General features: G+C 36.9%; 1 protein-coding gene across 3 annotated transcripts in view; it reads right to left on the reverse strand.

Annotated features, from left to right (window-relative positions):
• The window catches only part of TOX (thymocyte selection associated high mobility group box), a 313539-nt gene that overhangs the window by 46149 nt on the left and 243661 nt on the right, over positions 1-23729 (reverse strand). For all 3 annotated transcript variants that reach the window (XM_045399104.3, XM_005563383.5, XM_065519253.2), the window contains one exon: positions 164-445. In XM_045399104.3, coding sequence (XP_045255039.2) covers positions 164-445 — 282 coding nt within the window. The remainder of the gene's footprint in view (positions 1-163; positions 446-23729) is intronic.

Consider the following 23729-nt stretch of genomic DNA (forward strand, 5'->3'; position numbering starts at 1 on the left):
GAAGATGGTTTAATCCAGTTTGTTTGTAACCTCATGCTTCATTAACAAAGCAGGTGTCTCCCACCAATGTTTCACTTGGACGATATAAACTTGTACCCAGCACAGGTCAAAGAAGGTACCTAAGAATGGTCTCCTATAGGTCCTAAAAATAACTTATTCATACCTTAGAGGTATCATCGCCTTCATCTTCATGCACTGAACTGGATGGTGAAGGAGTTGCAGACTTGCTTCCAGGCGGAGATGGTGAGTTATGGGGAACATTGCTTCCTCCCATATTCAAACCAAGTTGACCACTTAGCTGTGACTGGTTAATGGTAGTCAGCTGGCCATGTGGCATCATTCCTGGCTGCTGCCTGATGTCTGCAGGCTGGCCCCTTGGTCTCATGGCTGCCATCTGAGGATGGGAACTGTATTGAGCTCCTTCTGGGTTTCGTATATCTGGCATCTACAATAAATAAATAAATAAATAGGAAAGGAGTAATTTTCAAAACATGTTTTGGGCAAAAAAGTAATAATTCTTTAGATTTCCAGATGTTCTGCTGAGTCACATACACATTTATTTTATCGGGGTAAAATAATCCTAAAAGTATGTATCACCCTAGAGGATAGCATAAGACTACCAAAAGAATAGAATTTGAGAATTCAGTTAGCATCATACTTCATTACTTGAGATGTGATTAATTAGATTTACAGTCTTTCTATGCTAGTGAAATACAGAAATATATTATTTATATATGTATTTGTGTATTATATCATGATCATATTTATATAATGTAAATTTCAAGATGCTGATGCTCATTAGAGTGTCTGTCAAAATTATTCAATTATTAGTGATTACAACATTCACAGCAATTCATTAAACCCTGTTTGTTTTATCTTGATCATTTAAGAAAGGCTTTGGGAGTTAATAAGTGTACTCTTGTACTCAGTTTAAAGTTTTACAGGGTATTACTAGCCAAAATGATCTCCTAACTACCAGATTCAAAACACTGATAGGCTGGTATTAACCAATTGATTGACTATTGAAATGACTACACAGTCAGACTTGAAAGTAAAGCTCTAAAATTGCAAGGTCAACATATTAATCCATTATGCTATCTGAGTCACTGGTTTTTAGCCTTAATGAGACTCACTCTTGTAATTCAAGCAATGAATTTTGTCTCTGCAAGGATTAGAATTAAAAGCATTGGAGGATGAAGCTCTTAAGGTATCTAGAGGTCAAATGTGTTGTATAAGAGGAGTATGGAGAATTTCACTTAACATTTCTCTGGCATTTTCAAACTTAAAATAATGGAGAATATTTCATGGTGCTTATAGGAGCAGCTCAGTTTTTTCATCCCAAGGGGGGTGTTGAGGAATTCAGGCAGGTAGAGAGCACACAAAACAAGAGAGAAAAACAAGAAGACTGTGGGGGAAAAAGATCTATGGTTAAAGTTACACGTTGGAAGTGAAAAAGTAATACTGTTATCTTATTCTGTTTCATTAGAAAAGAAAATCCCACAAAGTGTCAGATGTTTGGCAATGACCTGTCTGCAAATGTTGTTGTGACATGAAAATATTGTGAAGGCAAATTAAGTAACCTCGTCATAGGTTCTTGTTTTTGTTTTTATGATAATAAAATCATTTTCCACCATTTTCCCTCTAGTCATTTTACCAATCTAGTTAGATTCACCTAAAACTAAAATTGAGGCTGTCCAGAGTCCCCATATGTGCCCTGTGTTCTTCTCTGGTACACATTTATTGCCTCCACCATGAGGTCTCTTATTAGTCAATTTCACTCCTTTAGATCCTTTCCAACTTTGGTTACTTCTCAGTCTTCAGGCACAGTTCAAGGTATCCTAGACCTCCAGCTGGCCTCATGATTTGTACCTGCCTTTTCTAAGTCTGAACCAACATTTTTTCCATTATCCAAACTGTATTCCTCCAATCCTTCCAAAGTAGTTCAGGATTCTCCCTTCTGTGATGTCCCTCATAAAGCAGCTTTTACTATTCAATGGTACATGCAAGAGCTGCAAAGGCTGTTGGTGACACCGTCGGTCTATGGAAGAGGAACACTGGGAGGGGGTGATGATAGTGCAAGCTTGTTGAATGTTTGTGGAATAAGGATATAAATAATTATAAATGAATAAATGAAGGAGTAAAACCCAAAGAGATCAAATGACTTGACCAAAACCAAAGATAAAACCCACCTCTCCTAATTCCAGTCTTTGATACTTCCCACTGTATTAAGCAGCTGATTCAACATTTTACATATTCCATAAAAAAGATTACAGTTAAAGATAATTAAAAATACCTTTTCAAATGTTGTCTACCCAAATCAATAATGGTTTTATCTAGCCCATTCATGTTGCCTTCAGTCACATTTACTAAAATGGTTGTTGCCTCTTCTTATATGTACATGTAACTTCTACAATCTGATCTTCTTTATGAAGTAGTACTAGCTTTCACGGATATCCTTAAAGTTGTGCCAAGGACAGAGAGTACCATGAAAATTAGGACTGACTTTTGAAACTACACAGAAGAGACAGTGTATACTAAATTTCTTTTCAGGCCTACTCTCAAAAGTCCTCAAGTCCTATATGTTTTTAGACCTTTAGCATGTAGAACAGCTCCCATTATGGGCACAGAGTAATGGATATCCGTAAGTGGACACTATCCTACAACGGGCAGTCTTCTTTCCCAACCCGGCACCAAATAAAGCACTACTGTGCATATTCCAACTTATATGTTTTATAGCCTTGTAAATGAAAAGCATTTACTAGCAAAATCATACTTCAACTAAATGATCTTTCTAAAAGTATGTAACTAATTGCTATCTTTATTTCTCCTTCACATAAATCCCAAGTTACAAAACACGTACAGTCTGTAACATATCTGTTTTGAGCCCATTTCTTCTCATCCTTTCAGAAATCTTGTGGTTTTAATATATCAGAGAGGATGGTTTCTAAATTAATTTTCATATGGAGTTCCAGATTTATGACTACAACTAAAAGTGTTCCAAAAGCTTGAAGCAATCTTCACTTTATCACACCTTCTCTCCTCCACTGTCTTGCAATCTTTGAAGATGTTTTCTCATGTTAATTTGTGTAGTGGGTAGATCTCTGGGCACTAAAATCTGCATTTCCACCCTTGCACTGGAAGGAGAAGAAGGTGGGTGTGGCTATGGAAGAGTAAAGTATCAATTTGGGAAAGGAAGGTGAAGTACTCAAGAGGGTACCTCTCGTTCCACAGTCTCACCATTAGTTCAACGTATCCTGTCACCAGTGGTGTTAGGTCAGGCAGACAGCTTGAATATCAACTCAAAGCACACTTTTCCTGTGTGGAGCATGGCAAGCACAAATGAGGGAGCATATCTGTATCTTCAGTCCTCAGATGCACTTACAAACAGTGGGATCTTAACATCCATGGCAACATTTCTGAATTAGGAGGAGTATTTCCATTTACCTTATTTTCCTGAAAGGCATTTCAGTATTAATCACTGCCTAATGTATAATATGGGGAAAATTAAACTCGATAAAGTTTGATTACTGAAAATATGAATAATTAGTTAGATCATGCAAATAAGCTAATGTTTTGATTATTGGTTTCCTGCTGTAAAGGTATTGATTGACTACAGCTACATCATGTCAAATACAAACCCTGAAGTAGCAGAATATTATTTCCTGTTAATCACCAATATTTTAAATATATTTTGAACAATTCACTTAAGTCATGCTGAATTGCAACGGTTGTTCTGATTCTTCTCAACTCCTTCACTGACTTCTCTTTTTTCTACAACACCCCACCTCTAAGTGATTCCTTAACATGTTATTCTGAGTCACATTTCTTCCACCCAGATAAAATTTGCCACGGTTTTATTAATGGGAAATGTTCTAAACTAAAATGTACAATTCTGACCCAAATTCCAAGCCTAATTCTGCAACTGCTTGTGAGACATTACTACTTGAACATCATTCTTGCTAGAAATGTGAACAAAGTTTTCTTTCTCAAACCTATTTTTTTTTTCTGTCTGACCAATATCTGCTGATGACACCTTCATCTTCCTTGTCACCTCTACTCAAAATGTTGCCGTCATTTTTGACTCTTTTCTTTTCTACCAAACTCTTGTGAGTTCTGTTGGGTTTACCCTAAAACATCAATTATTTCCATCTGCCCTTCCACCCATTTCCACACCCATTCATCTATCTAGGCCTTCATTACCTTTTCACTTGCAATAGCTGCTTAACTAAAATCGGTCTCTTTACATCTACCCCAAAGAGTGGTACAAAATTAATCTTCATGAGCCATGGGCTCAACAATTCTCTAATGACATCTGTCCCCCAAATTAAATACAAACTCTTCAGCATGACACGAAACCTTCCAAATGAAACTCACGCCCTATAACCATCCCTCATCTACTCTATTGTTCAGTCAAACCCAATTAATTGCTTCTTTTTTACCTAAATCTCTCTCCCTTAATCATGTGTCTTTGTTTACGCTGCTCTGTCATTATTCAATTACCATTTTCCGAGAATTTGCTGTCTAAAGTTGTTAAAAAGAGGGGAAAAACCCCCATAGTTTGCTCAGTGATTTGTGGTTTGCCCAGTACTTTTACTTATTGATCCTTATAACTTCCCTTTGAGGGAGCCATGTAGGAAAAGCTGCTTTGCACAAGCCCACAGAGAGGTTAAATGATCTCAGATCTTTCTATTAGCAAAGACTGAAGTAAAAATGAAATATACTTTTTTTACATACTTGTACTTTTCCCACAATTCCATGATGCCTTTACCATCTTCATATATCCAAACCCTAAATATATGTTAAAGTCAAGTTCAAAAGTCAGCTTACCTATAAAGTTCCAAGAACCTTCTGATTCTGAACTGCCAAAGCATTTTGTTTATACTTTCTTTATGGGATACCACTTTAAAATTTATTTCTCTAATGTGTATTGTATCTACCTTCTAGATAGTAATCTCCTTGATTAGTTCATGACTAATGCATTTTTCAATCCCTCTTGAGATATCTTTTAGTTAAATGGTATTCTAAATATTCAAAAATATTTGCTGTGTCAGTGTGTAACTAAGGGAATGAATTCATCAGTATAAACTGACTTTAACCAGTCTGATGATTTTTCTTTTTTCCTGGGAACTTCTTAGTCACAAGATGAAAATATTTGATTAATGTCCGTTTCCCTTAGTGGCAGAAACCTCAAGCTACCCTCCTACACTCATTTTCCTTTTGTGCTGAAAAATGGGCCCCTCTAGCTGGCTCAAGGAGGACATTTGTAGCTTCCTTTGCAGCTATGCATGGCCCTGTGACAATGAAATGTAAGTGGAATCCTTGTGTGGTGCTTGCAAGAAGTCTCGTTGAAGGGAGGGGCTCACCTTCCTTTGTTTTTCTCTAGTTCCTGCTGGCAAAAACGTGGAGATGATGGAGAGAGCTAGGGAAAATGTCTTGGACCAAGACATGGCACCATAAGGACGCTGAAGGCACAAGAAAGGAGCCTGAGGGTGTGATTATTCTGGAACCTGGACAACCTACTTACAGTGGGAGTGAAAGGGAAGTAAATGTCTGTCATCGTAGAATCATTGCCATTTGGGGTTTTCTGTTATAGGCAGCCCAACATAATCCTAACTGATACACCCTAGGAGGTTGAGGTGAGCTGAGATCGCGCCATTGCACTCCAGCCTGGGCAACAGGAGCAAAAAACTCCGTCTCAAAAAAAAAAAAAAAAAAAAAAAAAAAGCTGGGAGAGAATTTATTTTGTTCACCATTATAGCCCTAGTATCTAGAACAGATCTTGGCACGTAGTAGGAACTCAATACATATTTCTTGAGTTACACTGAATAGCTGTTTAGGTCTGGTACAATTAGGATTGATGATGCCAGTTTCACAGAAGTAGTTGTCATAAATCCTTGATCTTTTGGGAACTTCATTTGCTAAATTCTAGGGCTCGAATGTCTCAAAGGTAATTTCTCACGTGTGTGTTTCTCATTTTGTTTATTTTCAAGCCTAATGAACTTCATATTTTCTTGGCAAAATGTCCTGCATGTCACTGGCATTTTAGTGTTGAGTGGCTCTTAATATTTATCTCACCATTTGCAAAACTATGTCCATTTGAAAATGGGTGCTAGATTTCACTTTTTTGGAAATCAGATCTGTTTCCTAGAAATGCTATTGATGACCAATGTCAATTAAAATAATGAAGAGGTATTATAATGATGAAGAAGAAATTTCAATTTTTCCAATTAATGCAAAACAAAAGTTCCATTAAAATCAATTAGGAAGCCAGAGCAGAAGTCATGTATTGTCCCACATGACCTGCCTTGATGCTAAGGCCATGTTCCTTTCTCCCCTTGCCTGGTTACCTAGAGCTGAAGAGTGCCATGTTGAGGACAGAGCTCAAGGTGGAAACATGAGGCACAATAATAGCTACATATTTCAGCATTTGTTTTTCACTTTATTTCCTTTGATTTTCTTTCTTTCTTTTTTTTCTTCTTTGACATGGACTCTTACTCTGTCGCACAGGCTGGAGTGCAATTGCACAACATTGGCTCACTGCAACCTCCGCCTCCCAGGCTGAAGCAATTCTCCTGCCTCAGCCTCTTGAGTAGTTGGGATTACAGGCATGTGCCACCACACCTAGCTAATTGTTGTATTTTTTAGTAAAGACGCGGTTTCACCATGTTGGTCAGGCTGGTCTCGAGCTCTTGACCTCAGGTGATCCACCCACCTTGGCTTCCCAAAGTGTTGGGATTACAGGTGTGAGCCACCATGACTGGTCCCTTGGATTTTCTTTGAAAAGGAAAAGAAGAAAAAAAACCTTGTTGCTCATCTCAGGTTATTATTTTTAAAAAATGAGTAAGATTTTGGTGTAACTGGAATAGGGAAAAAAAAATCCTTGGAATAACATTAGTCATGTTAGTGATGAAATGGTGTTAAAATCACATACTTAAATGGCACCAGAATGACGGAGGGCCTGCCTTTCAGTGTTTAAAACTCTGTGTGCTTCACAATCCTTCCAGAGTCTGTATTCCTCCTTCAAACATCTGCATCCTTCCCCATCCAACATGCCAGCCTTGAAAGCTATCATTATCTCTGCCTCTAGCAGACAATCTATATCAAAACAGTTGTACACATAAAACTGCACCACCGCCTCGGCTGGCTCTGCTCTGATCCAGCTGTTAGAGTGAACAGCAGTTGGTGCACAGAGCGCTGGAACATGGGTAGCCCTGAGGCCTTATTTGCTAATGTGGCTCACCAGCTGCTGCTTTCTGTGGTCTTTGCAGGCAAGGCCTGGAAGGCTGCCAGTTGCAGCAGGAGCAGGAGAACGTGAGGAATCTCTGAAGCCCGTCCATTTACCCCTGTCTGTCAGCATTTGACATCCTGAGCTGTGTGGAGTGCTTTCCCCAGGGCAATAAGGAGATCCTGCTGGCTTTAGCTGTGACAAGTGCTTCCTCTTGGTTCCTTTTATACACACTATCAAACACACACCATTCTTAGCACCTAAAGAAAAACTTCTGAGCCTTGCTCTTGGTTGTCCATGCAGGCCTGCATGATTAATTAGGGCAGGAAGGCAAAGCGGTTTCATTTTTCTTAGGAATAATGCACTCTAAGAGTCTATGAGAAGAATGTAAATGTTGATATTATTTAAGTCCCCAATTTGATTACATATTTTTGCCAGGGATTCAATTAATATGTAAATGTATACACCAGAATAAATGTGTGGGGAAATTTAATAATCAAAATTTATTTATTATTTTCCTAAATGCATTTCCAAGAGAGAGCTTAATTATTTGTTGTCCAAACACATTAAATAAATCGTTTTTACGTGACCTTCTTGTGATCTATTTATTATTTAGAAATGTGTACTTTAAATAAACTTTATGTTAAGATTTTTGCTATTAGACTTCATTTAGTTGCACTGAACACTGATAATTAACAATGAAAGAGGGAAAATTTGGAAAAATACACATGAACAGAACTTGCTATATTTTTAAAGATTGAGAAAAGTGAGGTTCAAAAGAAAGGTTGGACATTTTTATAAAAATGTATTTTTATCCTCAGTATTTTAATTTAGAATAACTTGATTTCAACTCTGCATTTCCATAAACAAAACTATTTTTGTATTTAATATTTGGAATCTTTCCTTTTCTTTCAAAAGACAATAGCAACAAGTAGGGTTCAGCTTTCTTTACAGTATGCTACAACAGAATACTTGCAGTTTCGTTAGGGTAATTAGTCATTATGAAACAATTTATCACAGGAAAGTAAGAACTCTGAGCATAATTTATTAGATAGTTGCCAAATGGACAGCCATAGCACTCTCTAGAACCACCATCTTCAGGGAAGATTAAAACTGCCTCAGAAACCAGTGCTCACACTGCCCGACTTCTACATTACCTGACCATCACACTCCTTCACACTGTGGTCTCTCCATTGTGGCTTCTTCCACAAATGGGCCCCTTATTACTCAAGGAATTTGGTGGGTTCAGAGGAAAACATCACTGATGAGTCTTAAAAGTGATGGCTAAAAATCACACTGGCTAAAAACCATGTCACCAGTTTTGGTGTTTGCTTGTTTGTACATCCTCTCCCAGGGATGAACCAAAGATCAGATATTGAAGAGCAGCAAGGGACAGAGAGAAAGTGGACCCTGAACCTCTTAATGCCCTTAGTGCCCTTGCCTGGCCTCCTCTGCAGAACCCCACTTCAATTGCTGCCACATCCAGCAGATCCAGAAAGAAATGTCTTTGTTGCCCTAGTGTATGCATCTGGATTTATATTTATAAACAACTGGAAAAGCAATTTTACTCCATTTAATTGAATTTTTTCCCTTTCCCTAGAGGAGAGGGAGGTCATGTGTTATTGTGGAGGCAGCCCTGTTCATGACACCTAGCTGCCACTGTTTCTAATGAGTTGTCTTACTTTCAACTTCTTCAACCCCCATTTTTCACCTCGTAAAAAGAGGATAATTTTTCACCAACAAATATTTATTGAGTGCCTGCTATGTGCCAGGCACTGTCTTAGGTACCTAGTCTACAGTGGTGACCATGTAGTCGGAAATCGTGCCCTGATGCAGCTCACTTCCTAGTGGAAGAGGCAGACAACACGATAAATATGCTAGGACAGTGATATATTTTAAGGAGACAAATAGGAGAGGAGCATACTGACCTTAAATGCTTCCTTAAAACATGACTGTGAGGATTAACTAAGATAAGGACTATGAATGTGTTTTATTACAAATGAATTCATTTTTGTGATTGCTGCTCGTGCTGATGGCTCTCTTCGGTTATTATCCTTGAGTTGCTTTCCCTGACCAGTTCTGGTCCCTGGTGAGCCACTGACATAATAATGACCAAACATTCTGGCAGCCAAAAGCTTGTATCTATGGGGACCTTCCCTGGGATAAGCAGGGCAGCTTATAGTCACAGAGCACAGGGTTTCACTGAGAGAAAGTCAACAGCACAGAGAAAGGTTGAACTTATAACCTGGGTTTTAATAGCTCCCTGATCAAGGCTAATAGGCTAACTGGTAGATACAAAGTTCAAAAACATTTTAACGTATAAAAAGGTATTCCAGTTCAGAGGACAGCATTCTTTTCCACCAACTATGTACATATAATCTCTCCTTTGGATCACAACTTCGGCCGGGAGGTTATGGGGTATAGCGTTGCCTTTTAACTGCACAGTTGGAAACATGTTTTTTACTCAGATTGAGCCACCTTGTTTCTGATTGCTTCATGCCAATGCCATTTTTCTCCTGCTGTGAATCTTAAACTATCAACGTCAATATTACCAAGTTTGACACACCGTGCTTCAGTGAGCCCTGAAAAGGGCTTCCCTGCCCAGCAAAAATAAAGGAAATGTGCAAATGGGCAACGGGCAAAGTTTACTTTTACTTGATGAGGAGCATCTCTCATAATTGCAGATAATGGCAGGACATGAGAGGCTCATGGACTACAGGGTCCGTCCTGTCTAAAAGAGCTCTGGGGATCATGTGGTCCACCCTCTGGTTCCCAAAACATCTGAATTAGCAGTTCCTACAAATTACATGTCTGGTAAGGGGAGTTTATGAATGTGCTCTAGGTCTACCTATGATTAGAATCAATGAAGCCTTTTATTTGTATTTGTATGGATCATGACTTTTGCATCTGTGCTACAAAGTGTAGGCAGTGTTTTGCTCACAAGGGGCTATGATTTTATACTAAAAGTGCATCAAACATGCTAATGTTTGCTCACGTCTCCTTTGTTTTGATGTGCCCAGAGAAGGTACTGAATAATGTGCTTTATTTCTTTTTTTTTTTAAATTAATTTATTTATTATTATACTTTAAGTTGTAGGGTACATGTGCATAACGTGCAGGTTTGTTACATATGTATACTTGTGCCATGTTGGTGTGCTGCACCCATCAACTCGTCATTTACATCAGGTATAACTCCCAATGCAATCCCTCCCCCCTCCCCCCTCCCCATGATAGGCCACGGTGTGTGATGTTCCCCTTCCTGAGTCCGAGTGATCTCATTGTTCAGTTCCCACCTATGAGTGAGAACATGCGGTGTTTGGTTTTCTGTTCTTGTGATAGTTTGCTAAGAATGATGGATTCCAGCTGCATCCAAGTCCCTACAAAGGACACAAACTCATCCTTTTTTATGGCTGCATAGTATTCCATGGTGTATATGTGCCACATTTTCTTAATCCAATCTGTCACTGATGGACATTTGGGTTGATTCCAAGTCTTTGCTATTGTGAATAGTGCTGCAATAAACATATGTGTGCATGTGTCTTTATAGCAGCATAATTATGGAACAGAACAGAGTCCTCAGAAATAATACCACACATCTACAGCCACTTGATCTTTGACAAACCTGAGAGAAACAAGAAATGGGGAAAGGATTCCCTATTTAATAAATGGTGCTGGGAAAATTGGCTAGCCATAAGTAGAAAGCTGAAACTGGATCCTTTCCTTACTCCTTATACGAAAATTAATTCAAGATGGATTAGAGACTTAAATGTTAGACCTAATACCATAAAAATCCTAGAGGAAAACCTAGGTAGTACCATTCAGGACATAGGCATGGGCAAAGACTTCATGTCTAAAACACCAAAAGCAACGGCAGCAAAAGCCAAAATTGACAAATGGGATCTCATTAAACTAAAGAGCTTCTGCACAGCAAAAGAAACTACCATCAGAGTGAACAGGCAACCTACAGAATGGGAGAAAATTTTTGCAATCTACTCATCTGACAAACGGCTAATATCCAGAACCTACAAAGAACTCAAACAAATTTACAAGAAAAAAACAAACAACCCCATCAAAAAGTGGGCAAAGGATATGAGCAGACATTTCTCAAAAGAAGACATTCATACAGCCAACAGACACATGAAAAAATGCTCATCATCACTGGCCATCAGAGAAATGCAAATCAAAACCACAATGAGATACCATTTCACACCAGTTAGAATGGCGATCATTAAAAAGTCAGGAAACAACAGGTGCTGGAGAGGATGTGGAGAAATAGGAACACTTTTACACTGTTGGTGGGATTGTAAACTAGTTCAACCATTATGGAAAACAGTATGGCGATTCCTCAAGGATCTAGAACTAGATGTACCATATGACCCAGCCATCCCATTACTGGGTATGTGCTTTATTTCTAAAACACTTTCTAAGGATTTTGTGCATTGAAATAAAAAGAATGGATTGGAAGTGTAGGTTAAGTAATAAGACAATTGGTACGTACTGGGAGACATGCCGTCTGGGAGTAGCGGATCACTTACTAGAACTACCTCCGTGTATTCATAGCAGCATGAGTTAGCAAGAATGCTTCTTCACACCATATGTCAACCTGGGAATTTAAGTTGCTTTCACATATTTTTCCGCTGGAATGTTAATGGGATGCTTGCAAAAAATGGAGATGTCAAGTGGGATATTGACTTCCTAACATCAGTTCAGAACACTGATATTTGACTTCATTTAGAGGCACTTAAATCATTAGATACACACGACATTCAGCTTAAAAATACATCTTAAGAAGCAAAATTAAAACCTTATATTCTACTTGAGCCAGACAGCTTCCCTGTGCAGAATATTTGTATGCCCCAACTTATTGGAGACTTGAAGAAAAGTACAATTTTTACATTAGTATTTTATTATGGAAATCATCCAATAATCCATTCAAATCATACATTATAAAACATTAAAATAGCATGAAACCAAGATAGGAAAAGGCTGGAAATCCTCTCCTTTTGAGCATGGTATTAATAACTTGGAAAAATCATTCTAGGAAAATTACAATGTCTTTCAGCTATTTTAAAGTGTCTGACTCTGTAAGTGACCTTAAGCTCCTTTAAAACAATTACAAGATTCAAATATTTGTCTGCCAATATTTTATAGCATGTTAGATAATGGGATAGATGTAGTTATATCCAGTCTCTATATTTCTAGGTATACCTGATTTAGTTAATATTAACATCACTCACTCATTTATGGTTTTATAAACTTTGAGTCACATAAGGTCAAGGTCTCAAAACTAATCATAAAAACTACTGACTGCTATTCATGCTAATATAATAACGCTTTCTTTAAAACAACAGCCAATAAATTTCATTATAAAAAGTTATTAAAAGGGTTAAAAACCTATTAAATGTCAAAGAATTTGCCTGACTCAAACTTCTAATAAAGAAGGAGAATAGGCTTTCTTTCTGAATTATTTAAATCTTTACTGACTGTGCACTGAACCATGAAATTAGAAAAGTGTTATTAGAAGTATTCTCTGGTTTTTATAAAAGTTGGAGCCCAGAATGTATCAAGCCATAGTCTTTAACTAGACTAGTTAAAGCAGTAGGTCTTTAATCCTAAATACATGGCTTCTACTGATATAAAGATCATAATTAAAACTCTATCCTGTAACTTGGTGATAATAAAGTTATTATTACAGAGGCACACATGTTCATTTAGAATATATGAACTACATGTTCTAATTTTAATTTGAACAAATATCTTCCATTTTGGGGGGATAGTTCCATGTCCACTAACACAGACCCTCTCAACCAATAATTAGGTTTTAATAGTGACTGATTTTAAGGCACTAATGTTAATAATTTGAATTATCTATCATTTACTGGTTTAACACCTACCAAATATACATTGAAATTAGATCATTATGGTCTAAAGTGTTAAAAAAATCATAATCCTGCATGATTATAGCCCTGTGTGACAAATGACATAAATAATTTTAGGTATTATTGAAAAATAGGAAATACATCTTTCACATTTTAAATCTCTATTTCTCCAAGTGACTACACTTAGCACAACTAATTTGAACTGGTCTCTCTCTCACAAGCAGGTAACTGTCCTCATATCAGTTTCCTCAACTGCCCATTCTTAGCCTTTGGTAACTGTGGTTTTAAGTTCTCTTATTAAAAATATCAAATACTGACAGGTCCCACCTAATATACTAGGCACAGTGCTAAGAAGTTTCCATGAATTGCCCTATTTAGGACTCACAGTAACCAGGTGAAACTGTTACAGTCACCACTGCCATGGTACCCACGAGGGCCGCAAAGGAATAGAGAGGACATTCTCCAGTTATTCAGTAAGTGGGTCAGCTGCAATTTGTCACAGGGTGCCTGATCTCAAAGCCTGTATCATAAACATGAAACTGTACTATTGACCCAGTGTATGATCTGATGTTTTTAGCTCTTCTTTAAACAAAAGATGTTTGGAAGGGCTTACAGGGGAGGATGCAGCTAGAACCTAGAATGACTGAATTTAATGTACTAATTCCTTTTGCAGGAAATTCAATTAATTTCTTTTCTTTCTTTTTTTTTTTTTTTTTACTGAACACTTACTCTGTGCCTCCCTCTGTGAGAGGTCCTAGGAGAAACAAAGACAGATGAGACTATCCCTGTACTCAAATATCTCACAGCCTGGAACACATACTATAATACAAGTCAAAGGGAATTCATTGCTATAACCAAAAATGCACTGCTATAGAATTGCAGAGAATAATGCTGCAACAAAGAGTCTGTCTGTATTGCATTAAAATTGCAGTGAGTATCACTTAGAATTAAGAATTTTTTTAACATCAGAAGATACATGAAAAATGAAAATGAGTAGAATTTAACTCTGGAGGCAATATAATTGACACTAGACACATCGTCTAATTGTTTGACAGTCAGTATATCTGCTATATTTTCATAAAACTAATGATACAGCTAAGATAGTGTGAAAGAAAATTGAACAAAAATAAAAAAATCATGTGGCCTTCCTTCTAATGATGAGTTTAAACCTCAAAAATTCAATGTACAATCAAATTATACTTTAAAAAATGTGACTAAAAGCTATCTGACAGTTTGACTTCTGTTTGGGAATTAGCAATGTGATTCCAAAGTGTATGGTCCTGTAAGTCTTAGGATGACTAGACTTAGTCTGTAGTTTCAAGACTATATGTCAGAATATATTCTGAAGTATAAAGTTGTTTTAACTGAAGGAAATCGAAAAACAAAAATAAAAAATACATTGCCATTTGATACTATATTAGCAGAGAGACCATTTCACCAGTCCCCAAATATGGGCCTAATGTTTCAAAAATTACTTGGGTTTTTCATTGGGTCCTAAAAAACATTTATGGGCATAGCAACAGTAGCCATTTTTATCTAGAGCTTTACAATGTTCATTTCATTAGCTAAAAATGTTGCCACATAAATTATGCTTTCACAGAGTGACTGACAAACATTTTGATCAAAACCTTTCTTTATATTGTTTCACTTGTCAATCAGTGCCTTTCACTTGTTAGTAAAGTATGTTTTCTAGAAGGGAAGAATGAAAGCAAAACACTCTGTAAGAGAAATTGGAGAGTGCACAAGTCTTACTGTGGGCCCAGACGGGGATCATGGCTTAATTATGTGAAAGCTTAATAACTCTCTGAGACAAAATTGAAAGGGAAAAGGAGCTTGGAACAAATTTGTTGTGAGGCATGAGCACTGAGTAGACATCGTTTGCTTAAAAAAATAGTTTCCTTTCACTTTAACAGTAAAAGACTAAATGGATGCTTGCTGGGGTTATGAGAGCTGGTATCAGAAGCTTGTATGAGAAAAGAAGAACTTTCCCTACATTCAGTTTTAGATGATGACAACTTTTCCTACTTAACCATTAAGTGACATCTCTTCCATGCATCTCACTGAGGAAGGTGGTGGATGGGCGAGACACTGGGGAGATGTTGACCCTAAGACACAGCAAAGCCTGTGGAACCATTTCTAGGCCATTGTAAGCTTTTAAAATTGTGTACAAGGGGTTTAACTACAGGAGGGTAATGAATACATATGTTGATTATAATGACTCTGGTGTGGTCCTTGCTATTATATATAGGAAGCCTGTCTCAGAATAAGAATTCAATTAAGTTTGCAGTTAACTCTGAATATTCATGCCAACAATCACGATAGCATAATTTTGGTAAAATGTCCAAATATTCTGAGAAATCAGTATTTTTAAAAATTCAATTTTGTATCCTCGTACTTTTTTTTTTTTACTTTTAATTCTTGCTGAAAACTGTTCTAGAATGCCTTTGCCTGCTTTTCTGTCCCTGTTAAACACCTGATTCTAAATAAAATCTTGAAAGATTTCAAGAGAATACATTTTCCCCTCAATAGTAATTGTGAAGTTTTGTGGCTATGGAATATGGAACAGACTAAAGTAATTGTATGCTGCTCTGTGGACATGCCTTTCTTAAATACATTTTTGGTCTTTATGTGTTAAAAACAAAAATAAAAGAAAAAGAAAATAATAGCCAGCTAATTGAGAATATTGTTTGGATGGAGTCCTGTTAGTAGATATTTTAATCTGCCAGGGGAATTTTTTAAAATTAGAAGTAATATTTATTTTATCATTTTACTATCGTTTTTCATAATTATGGTAATTACAGTGTCTTTTTTTTTTTTTTTTTTTTTCTTTTCTGAGACAGAGTCTCACTCTGTCATCTAGGCTAGAGTGCAGTGGCATGATCCTGGCTCACTGCAACCTCCACCACCTGGGTTCAAGTGATTCTCCTGCCTCAGCCTCGGGAACAGCTGGGATTACAGGCACCTGACACCACACCTGGCTAATTTTTGTATTTTTAGTAGAGACAGGTTTTACCATGTTGGCCAGGCTGGTTTCAAACTCCTGACCTCAGCTGATCCACCTGCCTCGGCCTCCCAAAGTGTTGGGATTACAGGCATGAGCCACTGCGCCTGACTGATAGTGACATGTTTTTAACAACAACAAAGTACAACTGTGGCCTAAATCTATATACTAACAGAACCACTTAATCAATAAATTTCTGTATTGTAAAAGAGTTGACTTGCACTTAGTTATACAGGGATTGCTGAATGAGAAGGTACACTGACTGACTTACTCATCAAGCAGTGGTTCAATAACCTCCAACAAGGTCAGAGTGCCAGACACTAAAAAGGATACATTATTTTAGGATTTACATAATTACCAGACTGATAAGTCCCACACATTTTAATGCCACAGGAATAAAATTAGCAGCATTATTTATTACAAAACTTTAACTGCAACAAATTAACTGATAGAAACAGCTGCTAGGTAATAATTTACCTCTGGACACAAACTTATGCTTTCTATCCTTTACTTAACCAGTGCCTCCAGGCAATCTTAACTTAGGTAAATTTTTCCAATATGATGCCCAGTCTCCTGAAAAAAATGTTAACTGACAGAATGGCCATTTAGAATAGAATTATAATCTTAATAATTGCACATTTATATATTGATATTTGCAACTCTGCTGTCCCCTAATTTCCTGGTGATAGAATAATTCAAATACTCATGTCAAACTGAGTAGCTTTTAAAAGAATGTTAAGTATGTGCGCTACGGTGAGGCACGATATTACTTACAAGTTATGAGAAATGCACTTTGCTTATGGGTAAAGTGTGGTTTAATGACATGGAAATAAGATCAGAATTCCTCTGTATTGTATTTACTTACAATTTTGTGTCTAAGACATATTTAATATCCCAGCATAATTTATGACCACAACATGACAGCTCCAATAAATAGGAAAAAATCTCAATTATATTGATCAGCTGAGGGAAAAGTGAGAAACTTGCACCATTAAAGTTTAGAGCCTACTGTAAGAGAACAAGAAAGAATATCTACCCAGGAGTTTTTAAATTTAAAACCCACTGATCATTTTCCTGCACCCACATTTACAAAAGCTAATAGAATTTTCCAGGAACAATTTATTTTCTGAAGACAAAAAACACTCTTGGCAAAGACAGAAGTCAGAACCTTCTGGAATAGTACATTATATTTTATTTCCGCTTTCATAGGCCAGGGGTATTTTAGTTAAATACTAAAAACACTTATATTTTGATGTTTTTCTTTTTTAATAAAAAAGGGAGATAGCTTTTACTTGGCTTATGTTCCTTGCCTTCACCCCCAAACGCTCCTTGTCTGCTCATGATGTATGACACATAGGCAGGTGTTGTCCCCATTCTGGGGGTGGGGATTGAAGGGGACTAAAGGGCTGGGTCTAGATGAATAAGGCTCTACCTTTCAGTCTCCCTCGAGGGCAGCCTCCTCTGAGAGGCTTTCCCGGACAAGTCTATTAAACGTAGATCCATCCTTCCTAACTCAAGCATCTTTTTCACAGCATAACCACAATTTAACATTATCTAGGGTAAGATGCTGCAAACTCTAACATGCACATGAATCTTTCAGGAATCCTCTTAAAGTATAATTTTGATTCAGAAGTTCTGAGGAGGAGCCTGAGAATCTGCATTTCTAACATTCCAAAGTGGTGTCAACGTGGCTGTTGCATGAACCCAAGTTTGAGCAGCAGGGCACGAATTCGCACAAACTAATTGGCTCTCCTGACCAGAATCTAAATTCTGAGGGCAGGGTTTTTTGGCTGACTTGTTTACTGCTCTGTTGTCAGTGCCCAATTCAGGCACATTGAAGAACCAAGCTCAGAGAAAATTAGGATGTAGGCACTGAATTGCAGAACCATCAGTTAAAGCTTCTTAATCTCCCAAGACAGTTTTGTCTTGTTTTGTATTTGATATGGTTTAGCTGTGTCCCCACTCAAATCTCATGTTGAACTGTAGCTCCCATAATTCCCATGTGTCATGGGAGGGACCTGATGGGACATAACTGAATCATGCAGGCAGGTCTTTTCTGTGTTCTTGTGATAGTGAATAAGTCTCACGAGGTCTGATGGTTTTATAAAAGGCAGTTCCCCTGCACATGCTCCCTTGCCTGCCACCAGGTAAGACATGCAATTGCTCCTCTTCGCTTTCTGCCACGATTGTGAGGCCTCCCCTGCCTTGTGGAACTGTGATCTCATTAAACCTCTCTTTTCTTTATAAATTACCCAGTCTCAGGTATGTCTTTATTAGCAGCATGCAAGCAGACTAATAGGATACTGTTGTGAATCTTTTGCTAGTCCACATGATAGAGAACCAATAAAAAACAATGTGGTACTTTGATCTGGCTTTTCTGTGCGGTGGACTAATGAGAAAGTTACCTCTTGCAAGTCCTGGGCTATTATTAATTAAGAAAGAATATGAAATAGAGGGACTTCCACCTACCAAACATGGCAGAGTTTATCAGCAAATGTGGGAATCAAACCACGCCTCTTGGTCCTTGAAAGTTTTCAAAATCTGTGGCAAAACTTTCCTAAAGTACTTAAAAAATAGATATTTAAAATTTCTCAACATATGAATAACTTAAGAAAGAGCTACATGAAAATAAAAGTACAACAATAAAATTTGTGGGATGCAGCCAAATCAGTGCTTAGAGGAAAATTTATACCATTAAATATATAAGAAAAGAAGATCCAAAAATCAATAACCTAAGCTTCTACCATAGAAAACCAGAGAAACAGCAATTTAAGCCTAAACCAAACAGAAGAAAAGAAAAAATAAAAATAAAAATTAGACAAGGGTTCAATGAAATCAACAACAGGAAAAGAATAGGAAAAAAAAAAAAATCAACAAAGCCAAAAGCTGGTTCTTTGAGAAATCAGTAAAATTGATAGACCTCTAGACAGGCTAGTCAACAAAAAAGAAGACACAAATTACCAATGTCAGAAATGAAAGAGGAGCCATTTATTCTGATTTTGAGGACATTAAAAAGCTAATAATCCTGGCCAACATGGTGAAACCCCGTCTCTACCAAAATACAAAAAATTAGCCGGGCATGGTGGTGCGCGCCTGTAGTCCCAGCTACTTAGGAGGCTAAGGCAAGGGAATCACGTGAACTCGGGAGGCGGAGGCTGCAGTGAGCCAAGATCGTGCCACTGCACTCCAGTCTGGCAACAGCGCAAGACTCCGTCTCAAAAAAAAAGAAAAAGAGAAAAAAAAAAGTGTTAATAAAAGTATAATATGAATAAGTCTATATTTACAAATTTGACAAGTCAAATGAAGTGGAACAATTCCTTAAAATTCAACAACTACTGAAACTCATACAAACAGAAACTGACATCCCAAATAATCCTTTACCTGCTAAATAAATTGAATCAATAATTAACAATCTTCCAAAAAAAATCACTAGGCCCAGAAAGTTACCAATAAACATTTAAGGAAAAAATTATACCAATTCTCCACAATATTTTTCAGGAATTAGAAACAGATGAAAGACTTCACAACTCATGCTATGAGAACAGTATTACTGTAATATTAAAACCGGACAAACATACAAGAAAGGAAAAATAAAGACTGTTAACTCTCATAAACACAAATACAAAACTCCTCAACAAAACATTTACAAATCAAATCTAAAACTCTGTACCACAACCAGGATTTATGTTAGATATACAAGGTTAGTTCAACATTAGAAAATCTATCAATGTATTACAACACATCGACAGTCCAATAATCAATGTATTCTAACACATCAACCGGCTAATAAACAAAAATTATATGATCATATCCATAGATGCGGAAAAAACATGTGACAAAATATAACACCATGAGTGGGAAAAAAAAAAAAACCCTTAGCAAACTAGGGGTGGAAAAGAACTTCCTCAACTTGATTTTTAAAAATCTTTAAATCCTATGGTTGATATCATACTTAATGGTGGGAAAGTGAAAGCTTTCCTGCTAAGATCAGAAACAAATCAAGGATGTCCCCTTTCGCTACTGTTATTCAACATTGTACTGAAAGTTCTACCTAATGCAATAAGACAATACAAGAAAACAAAGGGTTGAACAGACAGCAAGAAATAAGACTGACTCTATTCATAAGTGACATTATTGTCTATGTAGAAAATCCTAAAGAATAAAAAAAAAATCTCCTGGAAATAATAAGTGAATATAGATAGTTTCCTGTATACCAGGAGTAAAAATTTGGTATTTGAAAATTTAAAAATACCAGTTACAACAGCACTCCAAAAATGAAAGACATAAAATGAACAAACAAGTACAGGACTTACACACTGAAAACTACAAAATATTGATGGAGAAAACCAAGATAGGCTAAATATAAATAAATACCTTGTGTTCATGGAATAAAAGGGTCAATATTGTTAAGATGTCAGTTCTTAACTTAATCGATAGAGTCCATGCAATCTCAATGGAATATCGGCAAGCTATTTCACTGATATTGAAAAAATGGTTTTGAAATTTATATGGAAAGGCAAACAACCCAGTACAGCCAACACAATACTGAAGAACAAAGTTGAGGGACACATGCTGATAGACTTCAAGACTTACTATAAGACTTGCAATAATGAAGACACCATGGTATTGGCAAATGAATAGAAACATAAATCAATGGAACAGAATAGAGGGCCCAAGAATAGATCCACACAGATACAGTCACTTATCTTTGGAAAAGGAGCAATGGCAATTCAATGGAAAAGACAGTCTTTTAAAAAAATTGGTGCTGGAAAATTGGAATCCATAGGCTTCCACCCCAGGCCCCAAAAGAAAAGAAAGAAAAATAAAAAAGTAAGGTAGGATCTTTCATTCAATATTAAATAGTCTTAACATACAATTAGCCATCATGTTTCAGGGAATTTACTCTACTGATTTGAAAATGTATGTCTATACTAAAACCCGCACACAACTGTTTATAGCAGATTTATTCATAATCAGTAAAAAAAGTCCTTCAATAGGTAAATGGATGAACCAAATGTGGTGCATCCATACAATAAAACATTATTGAGCCACCAAGCCATGAAAAGACATGGGTGAACTTTAAAATGCACACTGCTAAGTGAAAGAAGCCAGTTTAAAAAAAAAAAAAAGCTACATTCCATTTGCTTCCAATTATATCCAGACAGTAAACATTGGTTGTCATACATCAGGAAGGAGAGATGGTTGAATATGGAAAGCAAAGGGGGCTTTTTAAGGGTGGTATTATTCTGTACAATACTGTAATAGTGCATATAAGAAAGTAGGCATTTATCAAAACCTTTAGAACTTAACCTCATACAAAGTAAACCTTAATATATACAAATTTAAAAAGCTATTTAGGATATTGGGGGAATCTCAGGATGAAAAGTATGTGACAAAAGAATCGGCCGGGCGTGGTGGCTCAAGCCTGTAATCCCAGCACTTTGGGAGGCCGAGGCGGGTGGATCACGAGGTCAGGAGATCGAGACCATCCTGGCTAACACGGTGAAACCCCGTCTCTACTAAAAATACAAAAAACTAGCCGGGCGTGGTGGCGGGCGCCTGTAGTCTCAGCTACTCGGGAGGCTGAGGCGGGAGAATGGCATGAAACCCGGGAGGCGGAGCTTGCAGTGAGCCGAGATCACGCCACTGCACTCCAGCCTGGGAGACACAGCGAGACTCCGTCTCAAAAAAAAAAAAAAAAAAAAAAAAAAAAAAAAAAAAAGAAGCTTAATGTATGGCAAATATATGAAACAACCTCATTGAAAAGGAGCAGGATAAGAAGATGCTGACTTAAGTAACGTTGGAAATGAGAGGAGTCCATAAGACTAAAGGCAAAAGAATTGTACATAAGCACTGTACCCTAGTTGATAAAGCTGTTTCCGAAGGGGGCATGGGTTTACTTACAAATTGGTTACCACTATTCCATGGCAGATGGTGGAATGGAACCTGAATTAAATGGATAGTGGATGTGGGGGCCAAGTTTCTCACTATTGTGGTGGGTTACAGAAAGAGAAGGAGGCTATGTGGCAACAGATTGGAGTTGAACACAATCAGCATGAATTCTTGTTTAGCTTAATGTAGATACATGTTTACATATAGAAATATTTATAGATATGTGTTATATATACAGGTCAATATTCATACATGTATCTCCCTAATCTGCCAGTTAGGAGATCCATGAAGCAATAAAAGGCCAGTAGCTATGAGCATACCTAGCCATCTTAGTTTCTAATACAATTCTCCAATAAAAAGAAATAAGGCTCCTTAGAAAAATGGCTTGCTCTAGAACAGGAGCAGAAAATATACAAGATAAGTCTGAAGTATTTTTTTTTTTAGTGGAAGATAGAACATATCCAAAATACAAAACCAAACAATATACACACACATACAGAGTGGTGTTGCCAGAAAAATACACACAAGAGCCACCTAAAATAGCCCCATTGGCCAATGCTAGAACAATTTGAGCAAAATATTAAGTATAATACTTCTGAATCATAACACAAAGTATAAAAATAAATACCCATGAGCACATTCAGATTAAAGGAAAGGATTGAATAAGTAAATACATATGAGGGAGAACATACAAGTCTCCAATGCCGAAGAATTTCAAATAATTTATGTAGTTATACACCTTCAGAAAGGGGAAGCACAACTCCTCATTCCTTAAATGTGGGCTGAATATAATGATTTTATTTCAAAGAGTATAGTCTGGAAAGGGAGGAAAATAAAAGAGTAACATTACATCAATGAAACCTGACAAATACTACCTCAAGCAGGTGATCAAGGTCAACATCAACAGTGATAAGTCATACTGATAATGTGAACCCTTGAAATGATGTGATGAGAATGGCACTTTACCTCTATCATTTTCCTCCCAAGAGTACATTACCTAAGTATCATCATCAGAAAACCATCAGACACATGCCAATTGAGGGACAAACCTGAGGGTCTCAAAACTGCTGAGGTCATCAAAAACAAGGCAAGTCTGAGAAACTGCCTCAACTGAGAAGAGTCTACTAAGACATGAGGACTAAATGCAATGTGGAAACCTGGGTGGAATTCTGGAACAGAAAAGGGATATCAGGGAAAAGCTGAGGAAATACAAATAAAGTATGACTTTAGATAATAAGAAGGTACCAATATTGATTCATTAATTGTGACACATGTATCATACTAATGTAAGATGTTAAAAATAGGGGAATCTTAGTCTGGGGTACTAACACAACTCTGTAGTATCTTCCCAATATATTTTTTTAAATCTAAAACTTCTCTAAAATACAAAGTTTATTTTTAAAAATTGCTCCAGTTTTACTCCCAATAGTCAAGCTGTATGCTAACTAAGAGTCAGGTATATTAGTTACCCAACTAATGTTCTTGCCCATTGTACTTGTTAATGCAATTATAATATTCATTCAAATAGTATATAAACCGATTAAACCTGCATGCATACAAACAGGATGCTTTCTTTATAAATTAAGTCTAATGCTTTGGAAAGACTGACTAAAGATATGCTGCATAAAAACTTGCTGCTTAATTACAACATGATGATACTGTAAAATATTATGAAAAATATTGTAAAAAGCCATAAAGACTCCTCTTTCACATTGCCTCATAAGAGCCTTTAA

This window comes from Macaca fascicularis, chromosome 8 (genome assembly GCF_037993035.2).
Source record: "Macaca fascicularis isolate 582-1 chromosome 8, T2T-MFA8v1.1".
NCBI classification, from domain to species: domain Eukaryota; kingdom Metazoa; phylum Chordata; class Mammalia; order Primates; family Cercopithecidae; genus Macaca; species Macaca fascicularis.